This window comes from Equus przewalskii, chromosome 20 (genome assembly GCF_037783145.1).
Source record: "Equus przewalskii isolate Varuska chromosome 20, EquPr2, whole genome shotgun sequence".
Taxonomy (NCBI): domain Eukaryota; kingdom Metazoa; phylum Chordata; class Mammalia; order Perissodactyla; family Equidae; genus Equus; species Equus przewalskii.
The window spans coordinates 26,535,880-26,562,760 of NC_091850.1; the positions used below are offsets into that span (position 1 = coordinate 26,535,880).

Consider the following 26,881-nt stretch of genomic DNA (forward strand, 5'->3'; position numbering starts at 1 on the left):
GTTATACATTATACTTCTACAATTTAAAGCCACGATACATTGTATTGCCTTTGCTTTAAATGAGAAATTAACTTTTTAAAAAGCATCTTTTTTATTTACCTTTTATATTTACATGCAGATATTAACCATTTTCTGCATTTTTTTTGTCCCTTCATGTAGCCCTGAATTTCCATCTGGTATTATTTCCCTTCAGTCTCTAGAACTTCCTTTAATATCTATGTGAAAACACACCTGTTCATGACAAATTCTTTAAAAGAAATTTTAATCTGAAAATGTGTTTATTTCATTTTTATTTTTGATAATTGACTTCACTAGACATATAATTCTGGATTATAGATATTTCTTTCCTTTTTTCACTTTAAAGATGTCACTTAATTGAATTCGGGCTTGCATTGTTTCTGACTAGAAGTCCTCAGTAATTACTGTTGTTACCTGTAGCTAATTTGCCTTTTATTCTTTTCTCTGATCACTTTTAACATGTTTCTCTTTATCTTTGATATTTAGCAATTTGCCTGTTATATGCCCGGGAATGGTTTTCTTTGTGTTTGTCTTGCTTGTGATTTTTTCAGCTTTTTGGATCTTTGTTTTGATAGTTTTCATCAAATTTGGAACATCTCAGCCATTATTTCTTCAACTACTTTTTCTGCCCTAATCTCTCTCTCCACTTTTCTTGGGACTCCAATTACATATATTTCAGACTTTTTTTGATTTTTTTAATGAATCACTGAGGCTCTTTTGTTTTTTTCCTTTTTTTTTAGTCTTTTTAAAACCTAATCTTGTTATTGATCTGTCTTTAAATTCACTGATTCTTTTCTTTTTTTAGTGTCCAGTGGATCATCATCTAGTAGATTTTTATATTTTTGATATTGTATTTTTTACTTTTGAATTTTCACTTGGTTCTTTTTTACAGTATACATTTCTCTAGTCAGAGCCTCCATCTGTTCACTCATTATGTTCAACTTTTCTTTTAAATCTTCAACCATATTTATAAATTTTGACTAATTCTAAAATACGTCTGTTTTCATTGATTATTTTTTCTCATGATGGTGAATGACATTTTCCTGATTTCTCACATCTAATAAAATTTGTATTATGTGCTGAACCTTGTAAATGCTATGTGTTTGAAAGTTGGGATATTGGGTTTTTTAAAATGAGTTTTGTGGGTTTTTTTTTTCCTATTCATTAGTTAATTTATTGGCAGATCATTTGATCATATTGAGACTTGATTTTAGGTTTTGTTTGGATGTGTCTATAGTAGCCTTTATTTTAGGGCTAGTGTAGGTTTTTCCCTTTTTGGGTCTCCATGCAACCTTTTCCCTAAATTATAGCCTTTTGTGGGTCTTAACTGAATTCTCAGAGTGTTCACCAAAGTCTCTTTACTTGCTGGTTGGAACTTTAATGTCTTTCAGCAATTTCCAACCTCTCAAATCTCCACTCATTTCAGAGTTCTCAGGGGCTATTCTCTGCCAGGCCTCACAGAGTCTCACTCTGTACTTGTGCAGCTTAAAATTCAGCTAAGCAATCAAGAGGATTCATGTACAGATTTCTGGAGCTCCTACTCTGTTCAGTTTCCTCCTCTCTGGTATTCTGCCCTTCTAATCTCAATTGCCTCAGTATCTTTGAACTTCAGTCTTTCTTTCCTCTATTTGGTGAGACGGCTGTTCTCTGCTTTGTGTTGTATTTTAAAGTGTCCCCAGGCAAAAAGCCAAAGAGAATGTGGAGCTCACCTTGTTTGTTTCTTTTATCTCAAGGTCATAGTGCCACACTATCTATTGTCCAATGCCTAAAAACAGTTGTTCATGTATTTTGTCTATATTAATAGTTGTTTATTGTTGGAAAGTAATCCAATACCCATTCTTCATTATGGATGGAATGAAGAATTCATCATTTCAAAAAATCATTTCAAATATAGCTCCTTTATATTCTGTTTCTGATCACCAATATCTGAAGTCCATAGGATATATGGTTGATTTTTATTTCTACTTGTTCTTACTTATGATGACTTTTTCCTATGAGTTTGACGATCTTTGAACATGAGCTTTTATTTGTTTTATCTTACTTCGTGAAGAGCCTAGGAGATGCTGTACCACAGACTTTTCTCCAGAAAGGATTTGTAATTACTACTGCTGGAAGCCAGGGGGTGCTACCAACTTGGGTCCACTTTGGTCCACTTCTAGGATTCTGAGCTTAATGCAGAAGTCTAGTGTTCTGCTTTTCTACCTTCTGGTGGTGGCTCAGTCTTCCAATCTCAGGTGTGCAATTGGCACTTGCCCTCTAGACAGCTCTGCTTTTCCAGTTTTCCACTTGCTCCTTGTTCCTCTAATTTTAGTATGCTGTTTTGTGTTTATGTTTTTTCGTGAAGGAGTTTGGAGTTTTTTAGCCATATAAAAGAAAAGAAAGAAAAATTAAGGTATTGATATTTATTATATAGATCGAAAATGGAGCTCTCATTTGGTCAGTAGGTTAAATTGGCATCAATCGTATAAGGTATCATAAGGGAAGACTGGGAGTTCTGGATCTCAGAGGAGTTCACAACATTCCCCCAGGAATCCTTTCCACTTGGGCATATGGCCATATATTACGTGCAGGTAAGTGGTTTTAAGGAATATATTTTAAACTATCCTTCACAAAATGGACACATGGCTTCAAAAGAATCTTGCAAAGAAATTGCATGTATGTAACATAAATAATGAAAGCACAAGCACATGGTTTTAAAATATAGAGGATCAGATACTTCTACTCCTGATATTAGCACTTTCATCAACATCATTACAAGGAAAAAGCAATGATAAAGTAATCAGATGTCACAATGTCAGCCAAAATTTTTAAAAATTGAAATTAAGATTATGTGAAATATTAATTTATGTACATTATCCTTTACTATTCCTTAACTTTTAAGTGTATATTGTTCCTTGAGATATTAGCTAATGACAGTATAAAACTATCTGATTAGCAAGATATTTAAAAATAAGCATTCAGAATATGAAGATAATTTTCTATATGTTTTAGTGATGTTAGAAGTTGCGCAGTATTGGATCCATTACCTTGCAAAAAGAGAGACTTCTTTGTAACAACAGACAAAAAGGTACATATCAGTGAAGAATGTACCGGCATTTCCTGCCACAGAAAAAAATGGCTGAAAAAAATTCACAAACAATTTGTAGACAAAATTAAAATGCAGTCCCATTGGTCAACCAAGACACAAAAAGGAAAAAAGCCCTGAAGATTTGAAGACATAGGTATTTGAACAAATAGGCATTAGGAAAGCTTTGCTGTGCAGTTGGATAGAAGCATAAATGCATCTACACTTGTCTCAGCTTGTGTTGTTTGCTAAATTATGCTCACAATAAAATACACAAATAATTATTCTTTTTCTGTGTCACCAAATTAAGATGTACCAAAGAAATGAATCCTCATCGATATACAAATTCCTTAATAAAAGCAATGTTTTATGAAAAATCGATGAAGCAGTTGCTGTAAATAAAATTTTAAAAGAGATTCACATAAGAATAGAGATAGTACTACATGTGATAATTTCATATAATAAAGACCTTTAAAATACAGTTTAATTTTCACACATTTTGAAATGAGAAGGGGAGTGACTATGAAAATCTTTTGTACCATGCTGATGTTTGATATTTATTTAGTGGCAAACTGTTTTTCATAATGACTAGTGGCTTCTAGTAGCATGTTATCTATCAGATATTTAAAAAAATATTAAATCTAATCTTTCCCTTCAAGGTGAATGTAATAATGATAGCTAAGAAAGTTACTACTTTTCAAAAGAAATTTGTGCTTAGGAGGAGGGCATTTAGAAAACAGATACTTGGAAATATTTCCACAGTTTTGTGGTTTTTTTCCTGAAAACAATTAAAAATATAAATGTGTCACTTACATACATTTTTATATCTACATGCTTAAAAATCATGAAACAGAGTTTTCTAACCTGCTTAAAATCTTGCAGATGAAGAGGTTTGAAACCATCTGTTAAAAATTTATAAATGTTATGCCTTCCAGTTTGCTATGAAAATGGATTGACATTAGGGAAGATGGATATTTATTAGCCAAATTACATAAAAAAACCTTTGTATAACTGATGGATGGAATTTAAAAACGAGTGTTGTTGATTGATTTAGAAACTGCAGCCAATAGAGTAGTTCTTACTCAATAGAGTAGTTATTTTTAACTTTGTATTTTGGGAGGTTTCAGTTACCAAAACGCAACATTCAAATAAATTTGTCTTAGAAGTGAACTTTTGAATTGCTGTATCACAAAATATTTAATAAGAAATTTTAAAAATAATGAAGTGTATTCAGCCACATTGCTTTTATTTGTAGCATTAGTAAAGCACATTAAAAGTTACTTTCAATTACTTTTAACCATTTTTATTTCATCTTTATGTTTTATTTAATAAAAAAGAAAATGCACTTGTATTGGAGTATACACATGAATGTTCTTTTTTTGATGATGAGATACACAAAAATAATTTTGATAGCTCTACTGCATAACAAATTATCATAATCCGATGTTTATCATTGTGCTTTAGGATAGCCAACAAAATTTCTCTAAAATGTTTTTTTTTTAAAAAATTTTCACAAGTAAAAATTTGTTTTAGAACAGTTAGAATGAGAAAAAGAAAGATAAAAATCACTCAAAATTCCACCAACCAGAGATAAATCACTGCCGGAATTTCAGTGCATCCCCTTCTAGATTTTCTTTTATGAGTATATGGATCTTCTTTTTGTACAAACATAGGCTTATACTTCATTTTAAAACTGTTTTGATAGAGGGCCTTTATACCTTGTAGAATTTTTAAAAATAAAATTTACATGAGATTTGGGATAGAGATTAAAATTTAAAGGAACAATACTAAGAGACTCCTTCCTGCTGTGACCAAGGCTGAATCCTCATAATCAGCTCTGTACAGTATTTGTTTCATTTCATTCATTGCCTGTCATCTTAATGGCCTTTATCTGGATGTTAAACGTGTGGTTTAACTATGAAGAGAAATTGCCAAAAAATAGACTGACCAAATCTTGCGGTTTTCGACTTGCTTTGTCTTCACACGGCCTATGTAACCAGGCAGATAGATAAAGGGAACTAAGATTTTTGGCAAGACTTTGTTTCTGTTCAACATTACTACTGTATCTGAAACTGATAATATTTTGTTTATAAACTAGAATTACTAACTGTGTGCAACAGGATAGAAAATAGAACTCAGTGACTATTCATGGAGTCATTGTATCTTTGGAATGGAGCAGTCATCTCTTAGACGTGTGGTCCTGGACCCAATCTCATATAACATTTTTTATCAATGACTAAAACTATGAGAAAAAACATTCATTCACACAGCAAATGAAACCTATTTGGGAAATGAAAACTAAAAAGAGGAAGTCACATTCTCAATGACCAGATTAGAATCAAAATGACCTGGGAAAATTGAAGAAGTAGTAAGAAGTAAACAAAATGAGTAAGACATAGAGGCGTGCTAAAATAAATAAGGAAGAAAAACAAGTTTCGAAAAGAGGAATGGCTAGCTATTGGCATATATAGAAGATAACTTAGAAGTTTAACAAATAAGCTGACTAGGGTCACTCATGTAGTGTTTACAAAGCAAACACAGTGTTATGAAATGTATTCCTTACTAAAATTTACCTAAACTCCTGCTTCCTAGTTAAGTGTCATTTGCAAACACTAAGAACTTGTTCTTTTTCCCAAGAATGTTTTTCACCTTAAGAACAAATGTGGAGAACACAGCCACTCAAATGACTGACATAGTAACAGAGGAAAAACTAGTTTCATTGTAGAATTGGAGAAAGATGTCTTTTTTCTCCCGGAAGAGACAGAGTTAAGTGAATAATGATCTCTAAATAGGAACTTACAGTTATAAAGATGAAAGGCTGTTAGCTTCAGGCTCTCATGTACCCCCAAGTAAATTAAAAGTGGATCAGTTGTACTCACTTCCATGAAAGACTGAAAGAGAAAATGAAGTTAAATTTTACTAGGAAGGAGTTCATTTAGAACAGATAAGGATAAAAAAATAGTATAGAAAGGGTTGGTTGAAAATTTGAACAAAGAATCTGGTAGAATTTCCACTGATAGATTTTTACTTTTCTAAAGTGGGGGAATGTGATACATAGAGGGATGGAATCCAAAATTTTTACCATCCTAGCCAGACTTCGTTTTGTGATTTTTGTCTTAGGCTGTAACTAGAATAAATAATTTGCACCAAGACTTAAAAGCCACAAAAAAGGGAGCAAGTTTGTTGTTATTAAAATTACTACTAGTAATGTCAGGAGACATTTTTTAAAAAGTGTTAATTATGTTGCATCCGGAATCTAAGTGCAGTATCACCAGCAGACAGCTGATTGCAGACCTAATAGAAAAGGATCCGGAATATACAGACAGGGTAGAACTCTAAGGAAGCAGTGTTCCTCTTTTATTTTCATAATGATGCTACTCCATGCTGCTTTTATTTTTCTTTTTAAACTTTTACTTATTTTACAACCGATATATATATATTAATTCCAGGACATTTAAAGTACAGACAAACAAACAAGAACAAAAACCGTATGCGTAATTCCACCACTGAACGGAAGAAAATTAGTTAACATTTTGATGTATGTTTTCTCAGACTTTTTTCTACGTACACAGATATGTAAAATATTTTACAAAGTATACTTCTAATTTGATACATATTTTGAACGTTTATAAAAAAGAGTTGATTTAATGTCATGAGCATTATTTCCTGTAAATATACTAGACCTGCAACGTCATTTTTAATGGCTGCAATAATTTGTATAATCCCTACTTTTGGTCATTTAAGTGTTTCCAGTAGTTCACTATTATTAACGACTGCAATTAGTATCTCCCATATTGTTTTAAAATTTTTTTTACATCAAAAAGAACATTGGAACAAAGAAGGAATCCAAGACATTTACTCATCCGATTATTTATTGAACACTTGTTTGTGCTGGACACTGCGTTAACTGGGAGCTGGGAAAACAGAGGTGGTTAAGGCAAGATCTCCACTGTCAATGAACTTCCAGTCTCATAGAATAGAAAGACAGAGTTGAGGAATAAAAAGCGACAAACCGCTCACCCTCTCTTTACAGTTCATCTAGTAAGACAAAGTTGCTGGCTCAGGAGCCAGGTACATATATATTAAATAGCTAAAGCAGTTTTTAGAATTAAAATCTCTACAGTTAATAATTGTTAGGCTTATGTAGGAAAAATACTAATCCACAACTTCTACATTAGCTACTGTTCTAGGAGCTACACAGATAGAAAACCCGGACACAGCCTTCAGCAAACCTCTCCTCGGTTCCAGGCAGAGAGGAAACCCTCTCCCTGGGCCTCCCGGCGCCCGCGCGTGCGCGGGAACAATCCCACCCACTGCCCGGGACGACCACCCTGCACTGCCTATTCTCCATCCCTTGTCCCCTCCTGCGCCAGGCGGTCAAAAACAAAACTTCTACCCAAGCACTGCCACTCAGAGAAGCCCTCCTGGCTGAGTGTGGCTTTGAACATCAAGTGCAAAGCTGCTTAGCACGGCGGTCAGAGCGAGGGTGGAAAACTTTGTTCCGTGTTAACTTGGTTGGAGCAAAGCGACTTTAGAAGGGATTTGAGTTACATTAAAACTGTGCGGGGAGTTTTTATGTTTCTTTTTAAATAAAAATCGTTTTAATTGATGAATAAGGAAGGGGGACTGTCTATCTCAGGGACTGAAAGCACGCAGAAGAATCATGCAGGATGGTTTCAGCAGGTGGCCCGCCGGCCGCATCCCGGTCTCCTCCTTGTTTGTCTCGGTTTTGACTACGGTTTCCGCGGCGGCTGGAGGGGAAGCATCCTCCACGCTGCAAACTCGCATCAATGGGATTCCCCTCGTGGGAAATGCCCCCCTCCCGGCGGACGTGCTCGCAGAGGGCCGGGTGCATCGCCGCGCCCTGCGGAGCCCGGACTAGCGAGCGCCCACGCCGCGAGCTCCACCGAGACCCCGGGGCTGCACAGCGGTCCCTCCAGCCGCGAGCTGAGACTGCACCGCCCGCCGCCCGCCGCCCGCTGCCGCCGCCGCCGCCGCCGCGGAGGGGCGGGGGCGATGCCGCGGGGGGCGGGCGCGGCGCGCGGGGAGGGGAAGGGGTTCTCGCGCGATTGGGCGAGGTTTCCGGTGTTGTGACTGAAACCCGTCAATATGGCGGCGATCGGCCGCGGCCGCTCGCTGAAGAACCTCCGAATACGAGGTAAGCCCGCTGCAGCCCTCACCCCCCACCGCCCGGCGCCAGCCACCCCTGGCACTTGCCTCCCCCTGGCCCTGGGCGGGGGGAGCGAGCCGGGTCGCTGGCTGGAGCTAGGGCTGCCGCCGCTGGCCTGCGAGCGAATCCTAATTGGGGCTGTGTGTCTGTTTCGCGCAGGGCGGAATGACAGCGGCGAGGAGAACGTCCCGCTGGACCTGACCCGAGGTAACGCGGGGCGCCGCGGGCGCCGGCGAGGGCGCAGCCGGGGAGGAGCCGGGGCTGGGGGCCGTGGGCAGGGGCGGGCCCGCTCGGGACCGGCGGGGGTGCGGGAGGCAGAGCCCGAGCCCCGCCTGCCGGCCCGCGGGAGCCAAGCCCGGGGCCGCCTCCTCGGACCCATCCCCCTTCCCGGTGCCCGTTTCCCTCGCCGCGAGCCCTTCTCCGGGCCTCTGGGGGCTGCGGGTGCCGGGAAGCAGCGAGCGGGACTCGGCGGCCCCGGCGACCCTCTGGCTCCCCCGGATCCCCGAGGGTGCGTTTTTCTCCTATCCCGGAGCCCGTGCCGCCGAAGCCTGGGGGCGACCGGAGGGAGTCGAGGCTGCTACTTGGGTCGCCGGAGGCTGTGTGAGGGCAGAGCGACCACATCCTGCCCTCCCCGTCCCCCCGATCAGAAGCTGGACCTGCTGGGCTCCTGCTGCCTTCTCCTCTCTTTGCCCACCGCCCTGGGGGACCCGCAGCCTTGATCACTCGGTAGTGAAACCTTACTGCTGAGTGTCTGGTGTCCGCCGTGTTTCCCTCCTGTTTCCCTTTCCCTGGCCGCTGGGACTGTAGTTGGCAAAGACCGCCCCCTCACCCGCTCTGCAGGTTCATTGTTTACCTTCTGCAGTGGCGATGGGTTTGTTTACACCTTCGGAACTGGGTAAATCCCGGTTATATTTTTAAGGACCTAATCCGGCTACCGGCCAGTATATCTTCCATCAGTCACTGGAGTTCGCGCGACAAGATCTCGCTGAAGATTTAGTAGTTATGTACAAGGTTTTGTTTTTCTCTTCCACGGTAAACAGGATTTGGTCTACTGATTCCGAAGAAGTCGCTTTTCACACCGGCTGTAGCTTAAGAGTGTAACCCACTTCAGCCGTACAGAATCAGTTTCCTTTTTGAGATGTGAAAAACACTTTAGGAAGTTAAAAGAAAGTCGTCGTAAACATTCTATGTAAAATGAAAAAACATGTTAACTTATGTTGTACTTGCCATTATCTGCAGCATTTGTTAGACGCAGACGCATTGTTGAGGCTCATCTCTGTATTTAGAGCATAGTGCATTCTCTGTTTTATTTTGTATGTCATCATGCAAGATTACTGTTTTATAAACTAAAAGGCTAGTTTTCATTTAGCTACAAGAGTACATTTTTGTAGCAATATTTTCTGAAAGTTCAGGGACTTAGTTTTGGGTGATTTAGATCCTTTTACAGGCAGAAGAGTTTCTGAAACATAATAGGGCTTAAGTCATAGGACTGGCAACTGGTTAGATCAGTAATACACTCAATTGGAACATTTTTTTCAGCAGATAAGAATATTAGTGTAGAAAGAAAGACGTGTAAGTTTGGAAACTTGACTATATATAAGACAGATATGAAAAATCTATATAAAATATATGTGGGAAAAGATTTTCTAGTAAATTTTCTAACAAAGTAAGCAAAATTCCCACAGGGCTCAAAATTAGCATTTGAGTTCTGTAATGATGTAGTTTGTTAGTGATTTAATTTATATGTGAGCATGTATGTTTTAGAAGTGAAAAGAGCATTTATTAGATCTTGAGTCTGATTTATGCGTTAAAAGCCTTTTCGGATGTGGTGCTAGAAGTAAGTTATAGTTGTGCTTTAAATCGAATTTGCTGAGCTCCTATATATGGTGGTTTCTCTGGTTGGCATGAAAATTTTGGGTCGTAAAAAAGCATATGTACAAATTTGATTTGATGCTTTTGGTTTACTCCAATTTTACTCAAGTATACAGATAGTAAACATACTATTTAAAATGATTTATTTCCTGAGCATTTAGTAAACACCCATGTCCATAGGTATTTCTAGGATAAAACAAAAAGTGCAGAAAATGCTGTTTCTGCTGGACCTGACAAAATGTACTTCAGTTTGGAATAAAATATACATAGCCAGTTGAAACTGATTGCAAAAGCAATACACAACTAATAATGAGAGGTTATATGAGACCTGTATTCCTAAATCCTAAGGAAGTTTAGAATGAAAAAAGGACCTTGAGTTAGATTCATTATATAGTGACGGTATTGTTTGAGAAATTGCTATCTGACAAACATTTCATTGTTAAAACAAGGCTTGTGGCTCTAACATGAAGAAAGTTCCTGAGGAATTAAACTTTAGTAATAATTTGAGAACTGTGGGGCAGTCTGCGTTGCAGCTGAAGGCAGCTGTTTGTGGATTGGATTACAGTATGTTTTAGCTAAAGTTTGAGTAACCAAAAATATGTATTTTTTAATGGTAATCCAGTGTTTGCTCTCATTCTAATTGTTTTTATGTAACCGTTGAGAAATCGTTGTGTAGCCATGGAACAAAGTTCATTATAAAATAGAGGTCATAGTCATTGTAATTCCTAAAGGAGCCATCGGTGTATAGTGAAAAGAGGGCAGACTGTAAAGTCAAATAGTTCTGGTTTGTAATCTCAGCTGTGATACTTAATAGTTAGGTAATTTGGGGCAAGTTATTTGACCTTGCTCTACTCTTGGTTTCTTCATCTCAAAAAAGAAGAGATAACTTCAGAGGGTTGTTAAGAATATAAGAAGTAAATGGCCTGGTGCTTAATTAAAGTACTCAGCACAGGACTTGATACTTTGTGAGTGATGTTAACTAGATGTTAGTTGCCTTCCTGTGCTATGAAATCAAAATTATTTATATCACATTTCAAACGTGATAAAATAAGTATTTGAATAAAATATTTCAGATGATTGTTTTGAATATTATAAGCCTGTTAATAAGGAATTATGGTATTGAAGATTTCATTTTTTGAGACATGCTGTTAATTAGATGGTAGTCTGTCTGAAGTAGAGTTCTTAAATATGACAACTGTAAAAAGTAATCTCTGAGATTACCAGTAAATTAGATCTGAGCAAAGAGCAGTCTATTATATGTACTTTAGATAAAATGTGACATTTTACTTTGTAGAACCTTAGAATTTTTCTCCCAGACTCTAGAAAATTTCTTAGTAATAATGACTTGGCTAGCCTTGCAAGCTTCTTGAGGCCCAGGAGAGTTTTAAGATTCTTTGGTTTTGGTATTGGTGTTAGTACTGTGGTTCATACATAGTGTGCTTTAATTAAAAACTATTGATGGACTAATTTTGATCTGCTTTAGGAACTTCATTGTAGTAGATTTTACACTTAACTCATTGGTAATTGTTGCTTTCAGTTTTGTTCAGACAACTACTCTACTTAATTTGTGAAAGTCCCTGATATTTGCTATTGATATCATTAAATGGTCTCTCTGTTTTGCCCAAAGGCTTCCCTTAGCCAGTTCCACTGCAAGGATAGTCTATTTTTTATCAGTCCAATAGTACATCTCTTCCTGGTACTGAATAACCTGAAAAGATACCATATTCTTCCTGTGTGAGCCCTTCCTAGTATAATTTAATTATTTTGTTCAAAGTGAATTCCAAGGACATGGATGCACCTGTATTCAAATAAACTTTTTAGAATATAATTTATTTAAAAGTATTGAGTTTTATGTATATTTTGATTATCCAACCCTTTTACTTTTCTATTAGTAAGAATTAAAAAATTGACTGTTTCAGTTGCTGAATCATGCAAATTTTAACACTAACTTTATGTTTTCTGATTTCTTCTAGTTAGGAGATTACTCATGTTTAATCGCTCACTTCAGTTAGACAAAACAAACATTGACTGAATGCCTGTTATATAATAAATTCTGAATTATGTGCTGGAGGAATAAAGATGAGGAAGATGTTACTCCCCTTTTAGGATTTTATTGGAACAGACATAAAGAAGTGATTGCAGTATGGAACAATGAATTAAGTAATCAAACTGTACAAGGGACAGAAATAGCCTAGAGGAGAGAATGATTAACTATCTGGTGGATAGAGGATGAGAGAAAGCTTCACAGAGGGGTTGACTTCTCATAAGAATAGTGGCGGACATAGTGGAAGGAAACATCAGCTCTCAAGAGATGTTTCCCACACCTCGGGAAAGGTAAAGTCAATCGGAAGAGGATCAACTCAGGAGGCCAGTGATAGAATGTAAGAGATGATGGGGGACTAGACGAGGGTGTTGGAGACAGAAATGAAGTTGAATATATATTGGAATAGAGGAATTAACTAATTTGTCTTCTTGAGATTCCTGACTAACTTTGGAATCCTCCTACTCTGTGCAGAGAACTTTTATTTCTTTATTAAGAAGGTAGAAGCTGTCTTACCTGAATTTTCTTGTCCTCTCCCCCGTATAGTTCATCCATGTTTACCTTGTGTTTCCCTGAGTCAGAGAACTATCTCTGTTCCTTTCCCAGGCTAATATGGAAAGGAATTTTATGCTCTTAGTACTACTTCCTCTAAGGTTCTTTATAGAACTAAGATCTCTTGCTTCTTCATTTCTTCCTTCCTACTCGCTCAGTTTCTTATGTTCAGCAAACATTTGTTGTATCCTTCATATGGATCAGATACTATACTAGACATGGGATGATGGTGGGAGATGTGGAAAGATAAAGACAAAGATTACAAAATAGTTATTTTTTCGTAGGCTGCACAGACAGGATGGTTTATCTTCACTCCACAACTTTCTTCCTTAACTGCTATAGTCTTGTAAGCACAGCTCTTCCCTGAAAATAGTTTCTTAAAGGATGCTAGTAACCTCATGCAAAATTCACTGGCATTTTTAAGTTCCTCATTCTATTAGTAGTAGTACTGTGGTATTAAAAGTTTTGTTCCGGGCACTGAAATATATTCTCACTTAATCTTCAACAACTCTGAGGTGCTCTTGTTATCCGTGTTTTACAGTTGAGGATATATGCTTTGAGATTCTAAAGGACTGAAACTCAGAAAGGTAAGTAATTCAGCCAGGGTCACAGGGCTAGTGGGTGACTAACTGCAGATCACGCACTTGTAGCCACTACAGTATTGCTATTCTTGCAACTCTTTCCTCATTTGACTTTTGTGAAATATTTTCCTGGTTCTTTTCCTACCTCTTATGCTGCTCCTTCTCTGTTTACTGGCTGGTCTTCCAGGTCCTTAACAAGTGAGCCCCAAGGTTCTGTCCTTGATCTTCTTTCCCTCTTCTACTGGTGCTACCTCCCTGAGCAGCCTTTTCACTCATGGCCTTAAAAATCCATGAATTGAGATGGTTACAATAATCACATTTTTATTCAGACTTTTTCTTCTAAACTTGCAAAACGTATTAGCATATGAGTCTGGTAATTTCTCAAAGTCATGATGTATAAAACTTTGTACCCCAAAGCGTACCCACTTTTCTCTTTCTAGGTACTGCTGCCATCCTCTATTATTCAATCTAGAGAGCTACTTCTCTTTGTTCAATTGCCATGTTCCTTCAGTTTGCCTCTGAAATATCTACTGAATCCAATCTCTTTCTATTTCCATTGTCATTGGTCTAGTTCACGTCCTCGTTATCAAATGTAGATGATAGTAAAATCTTCTTTTCTCTCACCTTTTTTCACTCCCTCTGCTACATGATTGCCAGGATTATTTCACTGAAACCTAGATCGATCTTGTCATTCCCTTAAATGAAAAAACAAAGCACACACACTCAACATTCAGACACTCATTTTTGTTCACAGAATAAAGTTCTAATTTCTTAGGTTGGCATTGAAGGCCTTTTATGATTTATTTCAGAATTATTTTCTTCTGTACTATCTTAACCATATTATTCTCAACCTATCTGCCTCTCTGCATAGTTCAGTTGTGTAACACACTCCCCACTTCTTTACACACAATGCTTCTCAAAAGGGATTGGGGAGAGTTTGCTAGTCTAAAGCACCAACCTTCCCATTCCTGTTCTTTCCCCTTGGAGATTGTGTTACGCCCCTGGTTGAGAATCATTGCTTTAGTCAAAGACAGCTGTTTGTTATTCCTTGCACATGGCATGCAGTTTCTATTTACTTGACCTTGCATAGGTTGTTTCCTCTGCCTAGAATTCCATTTCCAGCTCTCTTTATTGAAATCCTAATTCTTTAAGGTCTAGGTCACATGCCACTTCTGGAAATCCTTCCTTACCATCCCAGCGTGAATTCATTGCTTCCTTGTCTACTTTTACACATCTTTGCTTATTCCTTTCTAAATATCGCTTACCATTGCCTTATTTCAATTCTTTGTCCAGTTCTTTTTCCCTTGCTAAATCTTAAGCTTCTTCCCCAGCATCTAGCATATAATAATAACTGAGGCATTTATTGAATGGAAGAATGGAGAGAGAGACAGGAAAAGGAGTAGTGCAGTATTAAGGAAAGTAAAAATAAAAGCAGTTTAAGTTTGAAGTCCTGAGGGGCAATGAAATTGATGGTGCCATGAAATGGAGAAATCATTTTGGGAGGGTGATAATGAGTTCAGCTTTGTACTTTGTATTTCAGGTGACTGACTCTGTCAGAGATGTGTAAGAGGTAGCAGTATGTACTGGAATGGAAGTTTTAGTAGTTCAGAACTTGTCATCTGATTGTTCTCTGTATAGGACATTGAGAGAGGGAAGAATCTAAGTGGAGAAAAGAGCTGAAGATCTGAGTGTTAGAAGATAAGCTCAAGAGAGCCTATGTCATAGCGTAGGAATCAATAAGAAGAAAGGGGCAAACAGAAGAGAATTAGCAAGATGATGATCTCTGAAGCCAAGAGGAGAGTTTTGGGCTGAAGGGACTGCAAGACTGTGGCAGTGAAGATGGGTCTGGAGGACTCAGTTCTGCTATTCCTTAATCTGAGGACAATCTTGGCATGCTATTTAACCTCTCTAGGCTTCAGTTTCCTGATCTCTAAAATGCATACTGCGTTACATGTGTAGCACTTTCACCTTCATCTATGTGATTCTCAGTTATCACTATGTTTCTGGGATATTGAAAGGTTAAAGAGAAAGCATTTATAACCTTGTTAAATCACTGTGAGAAGTATTCCCATAAACAGTAATGAATACGTGTAGGAGTGATGGTATTTCATAGTACTTTAAATGTAAATTATAGTCAACTCTCAATTTCCTTTTAAGAGATCATCTGCAGTGACTTGCTGCCTCCTCCCCCTCCCAGGTCTCAGGCTACTGAAAATAGGGCTGTGAAAAGCACAGTGGGGTGAGTGAATGGTTTGCATGCCTGTGTATCTGTACCTCTGACTATCACCAAGCTAAATACAGTCCACTCTCAGTTACCTGCACTTAATAAAAAGGTGAATAATGGCAGAAGAGTCCTAAATGTATAATCTAAATAGCATTATTTTCTGTGACTTGGGAAGATTTTATATTCTTTCCTTCCCTACTGTAGATTGATGTCTTGTCTTTTATTTGAATTATTAGCATCAGTTTTTATTTCCTAAGCAAATACTATTAGAATAGTGGACATAAAAAGGCTAAAATATTTATTAGGTAATCCACGTTTGAATAATTGAGAGTTGACTGTTAATGCTTTTTGGATCATCCATTGTTTTGTATTATCTGTGCTTTTTTGTTAGTGTGGCCAGGTTAAAGCTGAATAGCTACTTTTAAAGTATTATCTCTATAATGAATACACTTATAAAATTATATAGATGCCAAACTAAATTGAAAATAATTATGTAAAACTAACTAAATATAACATTCATATGTCCAAAGTCATGGAGTTGAAAGAGAATCTAAACATAAGTACATTCTTAAAATTCCTCTTATAAAGTTGTCTAGCCAGATTGTGTAAACTGAGCAATGTACCTGGTAATGATAAAATTTATATAAAATATAAAATTGAAGATATACCACGGCTTCAAATGTATCTTGTTTAAGGAGTCAATTGAGTTTAGTAAGAAATATAGAAAAGAGTTTTTTAATGTCAATCACCTAGATTTTGAAGAATCTGGCTCCTTTAGTTACTTTGCTATTTTTTACCCCAAGAAGAATTTGGATTTGTAGTGGTTTGTTAAAGTGAGTTAGCGTATTTTTGATGAGTATATTGTATAATCAGGTTAGTAAGTGTTACTGTGAATCAGGAAGGCATAATTCTTGGCTTCACGGAGTTTATGTTATAGTTGGGATATATCTGTATCAGGGTATGGTATAAGATAGTAGTATTTGAAGTACCTGCCAGTTATTTTTATACAGGAATCAAAAGCCAGAGGAATTCAGAAAAAAATGGGACATAGGTAAGGAATGACCTAGAGGGAAGACCTCATAGAAATGTTGACACCTGTAAGACCTTTGCCTAAAAGGGTACCATTTGAGTAGTCAGAGCTCTGGATCAGTGTTTTAAAAATCAAAATGTAATTTTGTGAACTAATATTTTCCTGGCATATTATTCAGTATTTGAAGATAACGTTGAGAAAAAGTTGGTGATGAGTTCTGTACATAAATCTCTTGACTATTGAAGACTGATTATATTTTATATTGTTTCAAATGAGGGCTCTTCTGACCTTTGACAGTAGTGCTGGACTGGACTGAGAGGTTTTAGGTATATTGTGAAGTAATTGTGTGCTTGTGTCTATGAGTATATAAATACTTGGTTGCATTCCAAACCCAAGCATAAATGATTTTTTTTCTTCCATTGTTTTGTAGTATATGTGTTTCCTCTTCCCTTCATTAATACTGCATGTTCAAAGGGCTCTGCAAATTTGTTGTCAAACTCATTTCTAGATGTATACAATTTGGAAATAGAGACTATAAATGGGATGGGTAGTGTTTTTGTTATCTTCCACACTAAAATGACCATATTTTCTGATCTCAAAATTTAAACATGTGGCCTGACAGTGAGAGAGAATATTTGAAATTAAGATCCTGAAGAACATGGAATGTTTCATTGCCAAATCCAGACACCCTACCCAGCCCTCTAGTTATTTATTTGGGTAAAGGATAAACAGTGTTTGGGGAAATTATTGCTCTATTGAAGCAGCAAAATGAAAGCTGAATTGCCAATTGCATGGATTTTAGTAATCTTGTTCGGAGTCCAGTGTAATTTCATGTATTTCTTATAATGAATAAAGAATGAAGAGACACAGAAGCTGTAAACAAAGAAGACTGCCAAGTGATTTACTTTTACTAAGAAGGAACAGCCTTCCAGATAAAAGTGTATTTAACTGTTTTTAGATGTATGCGTGCACATATATATTTTTATCAGTAGTTTCATACTTTGAGAAATCACATCTTAAAATAGTATTGCTAATTATTTCCATGCTTAATGTTCATCCCTTATATACTAAAACTTTTAATTGCCCTGTTTTTTTTCCACTCATAATTCTATATAATACACTCCCTAACCTTCACCATACCACCATCACCACCAGCCCCCTCCCCCAAGAAAAAAAAAAGGAAAAAGAAAAAGAAAAACTGAGGGGAATAGAGTTGCAGAAAGAGTGAGAAGACTCCAGTGGTTGGAGGTAGGTGAGCTGTGAACTCTAACATTTAGCTATAAGACAGTGTCTGTGTGTGACCAGGTGGCAAGTCGAATGTTGTGGAATGTTTTATTTAGCACGTGTTGTAGATAAGTTTTTAGTCATATCTGTCACATATGATGTTAGTATAAAATCATGATAATGGGATATTTGAATATACATAGCTATTTCCTACCTTATTTATTTAGAATCACTTGTGGTTTCATTTTATTGCTGTAGGTTGTAATTTCTGGTTGTTATTTTGAATGGCATAACTCGGTACAGAGCAGTTCAGATTAATTCTTATGTCATATAAGATTTCATGTGTCGTATAAGAATAATTCTTAACATAGATTTTACAACTTTTTAGTGAGTTAAATTTTAGATTGGCGTAGTCTTAAAAATGTTTGTCATTTAAAATATTTTAATAAGAGCCTTAAAATAGCCTTTTTCTCCTTTGTCATGGGAGAATTCAGTGTTGTGTTTTCATGTTTCAACATTGTTTTGAATATGTAAATATATGTTATTATTTTACCTAGTAAAATGGAAGAAATTTTAAAAGATCCTGGTTGTTTTTCAAAAGGAAATAAAAAGAAGATTAAGAGATTTGGAAAAACTGTGGCAGTTGCCTTTTGCTATGTTATTGTTTCTTCTAATACTTATTTTATTTTATTAAAAAAGTTTAGACTTTATTTTTGAGTCCTAGGAAAAAATTTTCCTTTACATCAGTAATTGTTTCTATATTGTAAAAGTACTACAGAGAAAAAGTGTACTTTAAAGGTAAATAATTATATTGCCACTAAGTGTTCACATAGGGTACTTGAATATGAGTGCATTTGGGGGAGGTATGTGTGTATATAAATATGTCTATTTTTAAGCGTATTTGGAAGCTACTTTAGAAATTATTTTATCAGCTCTCTCATTCAAAATAGGAATCTTCTCTCCAATATCTGACAGATGTCATCCATCATCACTCAGACCTTTTACTAATAGATAGCTTACTCAAAGTGGTTTGTTCCTTTATTGAGCAACTATGTTTCTTAATGAAATTCTTATATGAAATTAGCCAAAAATTTAATAAAAAAATAATTTTTCACTAAGTAGTCCTAGTTCTTTCCTTTGAAACAATTCTTCACTCTTTTATTTTATAAGTATTACAAATAAAAAGTAGTAATTGTAATTGGGTTTGGCCATATGCTGTTAGAGAGAGACTCTTACTCTTTTCTTCTCTTCCTATAGGCCAGTCACCAAGTATTTATTGAGTACTGCTTATGTGTCCAGCATTGTTCTGGGTGCTGGATGTTTAAGACGTGGTCTTTGATTATAAAAAATAGCAGCAGGAGCTACAATGTTTTGAACCTTATTGTATGTTGGGAGCCTTATTATATGTTAAAAACATTACTTGAATTACCCAGTTTAGTCTTCCTACATATCTAGGAGATATGTATCAATATTCTTATATAACTGGTGAAGAAAGTGGGGCCCAGAGGTTGCCTAACTAGCCCAAGTTCATATTAGCAGTAAGAGAGAGAGAGGTAGGATTCAGATCGCATTCGTTGTTGTTTGATCTAAAATCCATGCACTTTACCCTTTACAGTCTTTCTAAAAACAACAAGTACAATAGAAGATAAATTATATTGCTGGAATAATTAACAACTAACTGAGTATATATTGTAAGAGTGTTGATTTGGAGCTCTCAGGAAGCAAGTTATTGGTTGAGCTCTGCAGCATACATTTTAACTGTTTTGGATAAAATTATTTCTAGAACTATTACGTATTTCTCTTCTTTCTTAAGATAAATCTATCGACTATATTTTAACTTTTTCTCTTTGGCTAGAATCATCATTATGAATATGAATTACTGTGTTGGAGTTGGGAGGAAGACAATTTATTACTACCCTATGCAGCATTGGACTGCTCTTTTTACTCTTCTGTGCTGTTTCATTGCTCTCAGCTGTCACTTTACATTGCAATTATTGTTCTTATGTTTAGCAGTCCTTTAATTCTTTATTTTTTTACTTTTGCTGTACTGTAAAATGGAAACTATGTAACTGAACTTGTTAATATTATATGGAAAATAAGGTTAAATAGGCTGTTACTATGAGGAATTAAGGGGCCCTACAATAATATATGTGACGTGTAGTGAATAAGCTTGGTGATGATACATACTTTGAATTTTTATTGCCATCTTTTGGAGTGCTTACATTTGCACCCTGGTTGTTTTCCAGATAGGTTATTGCCTCAGCCTAGGTCAAGGCATGTGAAATATGACTTGATAGAGTTGATACATATATATGCAATATGGATAGTAGGATTATTTAAAGGTAAATAATAGATACAAAATATAACTAATATGAACAAAATAACATTTAATAACATGCTAATTGCACGATAGAGAGACAGTCTAGCACTGTAGCTAAGAACATGGGCTTTGGAGCTAAGCAGATCTGGATTTGAATCTTGACCCTGCCTCTTAGAAGCTTTTGACTTTGGACAAGTTGCCTTTTCTGAGCATGGTTTCTCATCTATGTAAAAGATAACACTTATTTGAGAAATGAATAAAATGCTTGTAAAATATTTATTACAGTTTTGGCACATAGATATAAATATATAGATAGTAGGTGTTCTTTATGTGGTGAGTTAAAGCAAAGGAGATGAGAGAAGGGAGAGATAAGCATGGGCTGGAGAAAAATAAAAGAAAGTGGGGCATTGTTTCAACTTCGAACGAATAGGATATGGTTAAATGAAGAGGAATAGACCATGAGTTAAAAGGCATGAAACATTTTACTGAGAAAGGAGTAATAAGGGTATAGAATTTTAGTATTCATATTGGATTTGTAGGATAGGGGTAAGTTATTAAGAGCCTTGCAAAATATGTGGAGATGTTAGACCCTCTTTTCTTTTTACATGTTAAAATGCCTAATACAGTGAGAGAGCTTTAAATGTTACTAAAAAAGATTTTTTTTTTGGTGAGGAAAATTGGCCTTGAGCTAACATCTGTGCCAGTCTTCTATTTTGTATGTGGGATGCCGCCACAGCATGGCTTGATGAGCGGTATGTAGGTCTGCACCCAGGATCCAAACCTGTGAACCCTGGGCTGCCGAAGTGGAGCATGCAAACTTAACCACTACACCGTGGGACCAGCCCCTTCAAATTTTTTTTTATTGAAAGAAAACATAGATCCAAAAAATGTTTGTTATAAATGTACAGTTCTGTGAATTTTGACAAATTGAACACATAGATAATCAGAACCCAGATCAAGATTCAGAATATCACAATACCCTGGAAGCTCTCATTAAACTTTATATAATGTACTCATATAATATATACTTTTTGTATCTGACTTCATATGCCAAATATTATGTTGTATCACCGTGTTGTATATAGTCAAAGTTATTTTAATCCAAGTCTGCTTATATGTGTCAGATGTGTCATGATGTGGATGGATTTTTTCTTTTTGCCTGGGCAGTAGATTTATATGCGTGAGTAGAGTTTGGAATCATTACACTAATTCCAACTTTCTTTAAAAATTTTAAAACATTTTCTGAATTTATCTTTTACCTCCTAAGCCTGAACTCTTGTCTTTTCAGCTGAGGAAGATTAGCCTTGCTTTAACATCTGTTGCCAATGTTCCTCTTTTTTTTTGCTTGAGGAAGATTAGCCCTGAGCTAATAACATCTGTGCCAGTCTTCCTCTATTTTGTACCTAGGTCACTGCCACAGCACAGCTGACGAGTGGTGTAGGTCTGCACCTGGGATCCTAACCTGCAAACCTGGGCTGCCAAAGCATAGTTCACTGAACTTAAGCACTGGGTTACGGGGCTGGCCCCAAGCCCAACCTTTTGATTTAATAGGTTTTAGTCAGTTAACACATCTAAATAGGTGAATTTTTTTCTTTAATTTTTTTCTTAATGACTGTTTAAAGAAAAAGAAGTATAGATAATCAGATCTCCAAAAAAAGTTTAAAATTTGGAAAAATTAGAATTCCAATCCAATGAAAGTTTTGTGTTGACCTAATTAAATTGGTGGAATGATTACCAAAATTGGTTTAGTATTTCTATAGAGAAAAAGGGAGGAGGATAAACATTTCTTGGTTCTCACTTCCATAATATGCTAATGTGGAAATATCAATGTGTGTTAATATGTTAGATTCACAGCATGTAGTTTTAAATGTACATCAAAGTTGTAAAGTTGTTAAGAGTACAAAGTAGGGGCCAGCCCCATGGTTGAGTGGTTAAGTTCTCATGCTCCACTTTGGTGGCCCAGGGCTTCACTGTTTTGCATCCTGGATGCAGACCTAGCACCACCCATCAAGCCATGCTGAGGCAGTGTCCCACCTAGCAGAACCAGAAGGACCTATGACTAGAATGTACATTATGTACTAGGGGGTTTTTGGGAGAAGAAGACAAAAAAAAGAAAAAAAGAAGATTGGCAACAGATGTTAGGTCAAGTGCCTATCTTAAAAAAAAAAAGTACAAAATAGAGATCTTTTTTTTTTTTTTTTTACCCCCTGAGGAAGATTAGGCCTGAGGTAACATCTGCCAATCCTCCTGTTTTTTCTGAGGAAGACTGGCTCTGAGCTAGCATCCGTGCCCATCTTCCTCTACTTTTTTTTTTTTTTTTATATGTGGCATGCCTACCACAGCATGGCTTGCCATGCAGTGGCATGTCTGCACCCGGATCTGAACCGGTAAACCCCGGGCCCTGAAAGTGGAAGGTGCGCATTTAACTGCTGCACCTCCGGGCCGACCCGTAGAGATCCTTCTTGAAAGAGCATGTGTGTTTAAGTGTCTTGTCTGATACTCTTTTTTAAGAGCTCAAAAGGGACCATTATACCTGTGTTATCCGGCTCCAGGTTTCACCCATGGGGAAGTCATAAAGTAATGTGATTCATTTTCTAGTAGACACATTAGAACTTTATGAGATTAAATGAGAGTGTCTAAGATCTCATTGATAGTTATAAACCATCTTTATGTGATTGTTTCTCCCTCTTTCCCTTGCTGTTCTCATTTTCTCTCATTGGTTTCTGTTTCTCTTTTTCTATTCCTGGTCTTTCTTCTGGTGACTCTTTACTATAATAGGGCATGCTGTAGAAATGGACTATACTTTTCTTTCGCTGTTTTGTACTATTTTGATAGTATTTTATGTTCCTTCGTTTAAGATAAATTTTAATTGTTAAAGCTTTTTTTTTTAAACTTAATCCTTCATTGAATTTTAGGGTTTTTCCCCCCCGAGAGTTGGTGGTGCTTTGATAGAAAAAGATTGCACTGCCCATTTCTTGGTGCTTGTCTCCAAGAAATTAGAAGTGAGTACTGCATAGGAAATTGAGTAAATACTTGAAAGCAACTTGGCAACCTATGCTTAGCATAGATTAGTAGAATAAAGAACATTTTGCATATTTCAGTATGCAAAAACAAGAGTAAATTTGAAAGTGAAACAAAAATATCTAACTATACTGAAGGTGAAGAAGTTTCTGATGAAGTGCATTTTCTAAATGTTGATAATTTAAAAGATATTAGTATTTACTTAGTTATAAATATTCAAAATGTTTTGTATTTTTATGCATTTACGGTTTGGAAATAGAGAAAACAATGAGTTTGGAATTTCCTGAAAGTGAGAACATTTAATAACCTTGGAAAATCCTTGCTGATTGAGTCTACACTGTTTAGTTCACTGAGCACTTAGATTTAAACTGAGTATGAATTATTAGCTACCAAAAGAATACTTGTTTTTAATGGTGAATTTTGAGTGATTGCTTGGATTCTATTAGTTAGGAACGACAAAATGCAGTGTATCTATAACTTAATCATGTTTTTTAGGATTGTATTACTTATTGCTCTTGTACTTACTGGTACAGCTTTTTTTTTGCCCCCAACTGTTTTAAATGATTTTTCTAGAATAGAGCTGAGGTAGTATGGTAAACTGTTGACTGTCTAACATGATCAGAACTTGGTCTAAATTGATATATTGATTATTAAAACATTACAAAATGTGAAGTGTTTTTCAAATGATGTGTTGTTTAGCAGACAATCTAGAAATTATGTACTTTGAAGTAGATGTTGTTTTCTTCCAAGCAGTCCCCTTGGAAGGGCATGTACTTGTTCCAGTGGTGATGTCACCTTTCAAAGGATTTTAAAAATTCTGCTTCTGAAGAATGCTGAAGCTTATAATATAGTCCTGTATTTATTTATTTGTTTTTTTAAAAGAAGCATTTTATTTTTTTTGCTTTTTCTCCCCAGATCCCCCTAGTACATAGTTGTGTATTTTAGTTATGGGTCCTTCTAGTTGTGGCATGTGGGACGCCACCTGAACGTGGCCTGATGAGCGGTGCCATGTCCACGCCCAGGATCTGAACTGGTGAAATCCTGGGCTGCCAAAGCAGAGCGCACAAACTTAACCATTCGGCCACTGGGCAGCCCCAATATAGTCCTTTAAATTGCTGTTTGGTTCATTCTTTGGGGGTGAATTGAAGCTGAGAAAATGGTCAAATACAGATTGGGTTCAAATATACTTGGAATTTAATTCATTGATTTCACTCATTAATTTGAAAAAATTTTTTTGAGCACCTGCTGTATATTCTCAGTACTGTATTAAATACTGGAATGTGTGTGACAAGATAATTGTTCTAAAAAATATACTACCATTATATGTGATGGCTACCATTATCATCTAGTCCCTGGCTGCCTCTCCAACCATTCTCATTTCCTAACTCTTTTCCTCTTTTTCACTGTATTTGGCAAAACAGCCTCCTTACTGTTCCTTCCTGTTCATATTCTCTTTTCAGGGCCTTTGTGCATCTGTTATATTCTGTATAGATTATTCTTCATTCAATATTTGTACACTTGCTTCCTCACTTCATTTAACTCTCTGTTCAAATATCAATTTATCAGTGAGGTCTTCTCTGATCTGTCTATCTAAAGTAGCCCCCATCTCTATCACTTTCCATTCTTTTTATTGTGTTTTCTTCCATAGCCCTTGTCACTACTGCCATTACAGTATTATTTATTGTTAGTCTCCCTAGAATGTAAGTTTTTTGAGGACAGGCACTTTGTATTGTTCACGATTGTATGCTCAGTGCCTAAAACTTGATAAGTATGATTTGATTGTATGTGCTTGGTAAATATTTATTGGCTGAATAAATGACTGTCAAATTTGTGATTTAGCATGAGGGCTCCAGACCAGTTTTTTCACTGCTTACTCAACATCTTAACCATGCAGTCATGTATATCAAGCTTTCTATGTTTCAAACTTACTAATTATCTTAATTCTAAAAATCTTTCTGTATTTCCCATCTGGATTAATAGCAGTGCTTTAATGGGGCCAAATCAGACACCCAGGAGACTCCTAGCCTCATTACTTGTCCTTATTCTACAGATCAAATCTGCCACCAGATGATAATGATTTTATCTCTGAAATACCTGTAAAATCTGTTCTTTCCATTTCTGTTGCCATGCCTTTATTCAGGCCCTCATTTTCTTTCCTGGATGATTGCATTGGCTTCATAACTACTCTCCTCTGTTCTAGTTTTATCCTTTTCCAGTCTACTCTCTTTATTGTAGCCAGCAGCAAGTTTTCCACCAAGCCAGGCTTAATCTCCCCAGCAGGGTTTAAGCATCTTCCTTCTTTGGGCTTATATAGTGTATGTTACCTTTTTTATAATATTGCTATAATTTGTTCATGTCTCCCCTCCCTCAGTCACAGTTGACAAATATTTATTGATCTTTGCTACGTGCTAGGTACTGTTCTTTTTGCTGGTGATTCAGTGGTGGAAAAGATTGAGTCTCTGCCCTTGAGGAGTTTATATTCTAGTGGGGAAAATGCAGACAATAAACATGTGAACACGAATTTTAAATACTAATAAATGCTCTGAGTAATGTAAAATTGGCTATGTGAAAGAGAGTTCACTGATGTTTGCGGGAATTGTCAGAGGAAGCTTCTCTGAGGCAGTGATATTTGCTTGATTCAGGACTAATGAGGCACCGGGTGAAAATGGAGGGGGAAGGTGTTCCAAGTAGAAGGAATATATAGTACAAAGGCCCAGAGTTAGGAAAGAACCAATACAGTTAGTGCTTGACGAGTGAGAGAAGAGTGGAGAATATGGGGCTACAGAGATAGGCAAGTAATAATTTGGAGATCGTGGTACTTTTGCAAAGGGAAGTTGTTAGAAAGTTTTAAGCATGGGAGTAACATTATGTGATTATTTAGAAAGAGTATTCTGGCTCCTCTGTGGAAAATTGACTGTAGCCCCTGGAGGAGGCTCTGCATGGCACATGTCATTAAATCAGTGTTAATGGAATGAATAAGGGAATGAATTAATCCTTTCTCTTTATAACCAGTTTAAATCTCATGAGACTTAAATATTGTCTTCAAGAAGAGAAAAGTGCAAAACCAACATTGTAGAAATGATGGTTGTATTAAAATAAGTCACTTCCTTGTAAGCTATGTATGTCTAACCCTAATTACTTTAATGTTTGAATTACCAAATAATGCCTGAGTTGTCATTAATGACAATTCTTTGTCACTGTGAGTGGAAATGCTGTGTTCATTCATTTATTTATTCAGTTAATTATTGAGTGTCTACCATAGGCAGAGTATTCTGCTAAGTTCTCGGAAGTTTCAAGGCTGAGATTACAAGATAAGTCAGACCTTGCTCTTAAAGACGCTCCAGTTAGTTGCATGTCATTCAAAAGCTGTAGACTGGATGGATAGTTATGCCTGACCAACAAATCAGGAGGCCGAGAGGTGACCTCCATATATATGGTTCTGTTCATTTTACTTTCCTGCTACTGCTGCTAGATGCTTTCGTTTAGATGTTGAATCTATCATTGGAAGTATAGAGAAAAAGGGAAAATAGAAGAGTGGGTAAAGTTAATGTTTATTCTCTTTGATGTTCTTTGATTTTTATTCTGAATATGAGCTCTGATAAATAAGCAGAATGGCTCATAGGCAAATTTTTGGGAATAATCTTGTCTTATATCACAACTTTTTTGTACATATTTTTAAGATAGTTATTTGTGTTTCTCTAATTTTTTTTAGTGAATGAGATCCCTGCGATCTGTTTTCTTTTAGTATCTAGATTTTTGGCTGG

The 26,881-nt window shown here is 36.5% G+C and overlaps 1 protein-coding gene and 1 long non-coding RNA gene across 10 annotated transcripts in view; one reads left to right on the plus strand and one right to left on the minus strand.

Annotated features, from left to right (window-relative positions):
* The window catches only part of LOC139077829 (uncharacterized), a 40,696-nt gene extending 31,379 nt beyond the window's left edge, over positions 1–9,317 (minus strand). The window contains exons 1-2 of the long non-coding RNA XR_011530362.1: positions 9,106–9,317; positions 5,883–5,973 (exon numbers count right to left, since the gene is read on the minus strand). This is a non-coding gene — a long non-coding RNA (uncharacterized lncRNA). The remainder of the gene's footprint in view (positions 1–5,882; positions 5,974–9,105) is intronic.
* Positions 8,132–26,881, plus strand: part of RICTOR (RPTOR independent companion of MTOR complex 2) — a 112,090-nt gene continuing 93,340 nt past the window's right edge. For 3 of the 9 annotated variants that reach the window (XM_070586939.1, XM_070586938.1, XM_070586944.1), the window contains exons 1-2: positions 8,140–8,240; positions 8,412–8,459. In XM_070586939.1, the coding sequence (XP_070443040.1) occupies positions 8,192–8,240; positions 8,412–8,459 (97 nt within the window). In that variant the 5' untranslated portion in view covers positions 8,140–8,191. Of the gene's footprint in view, positions 8,241–8,411; positions 8,460–15,495; positions 15,538–17,707; positions 17,801–26,881 lie in introns of all 9 variants that reach the window. The other 6 variants (XM_070586942.1, XM_070586947.1, XM_070586945.1 and 3 more) reach the window with 5 other exon arrangements.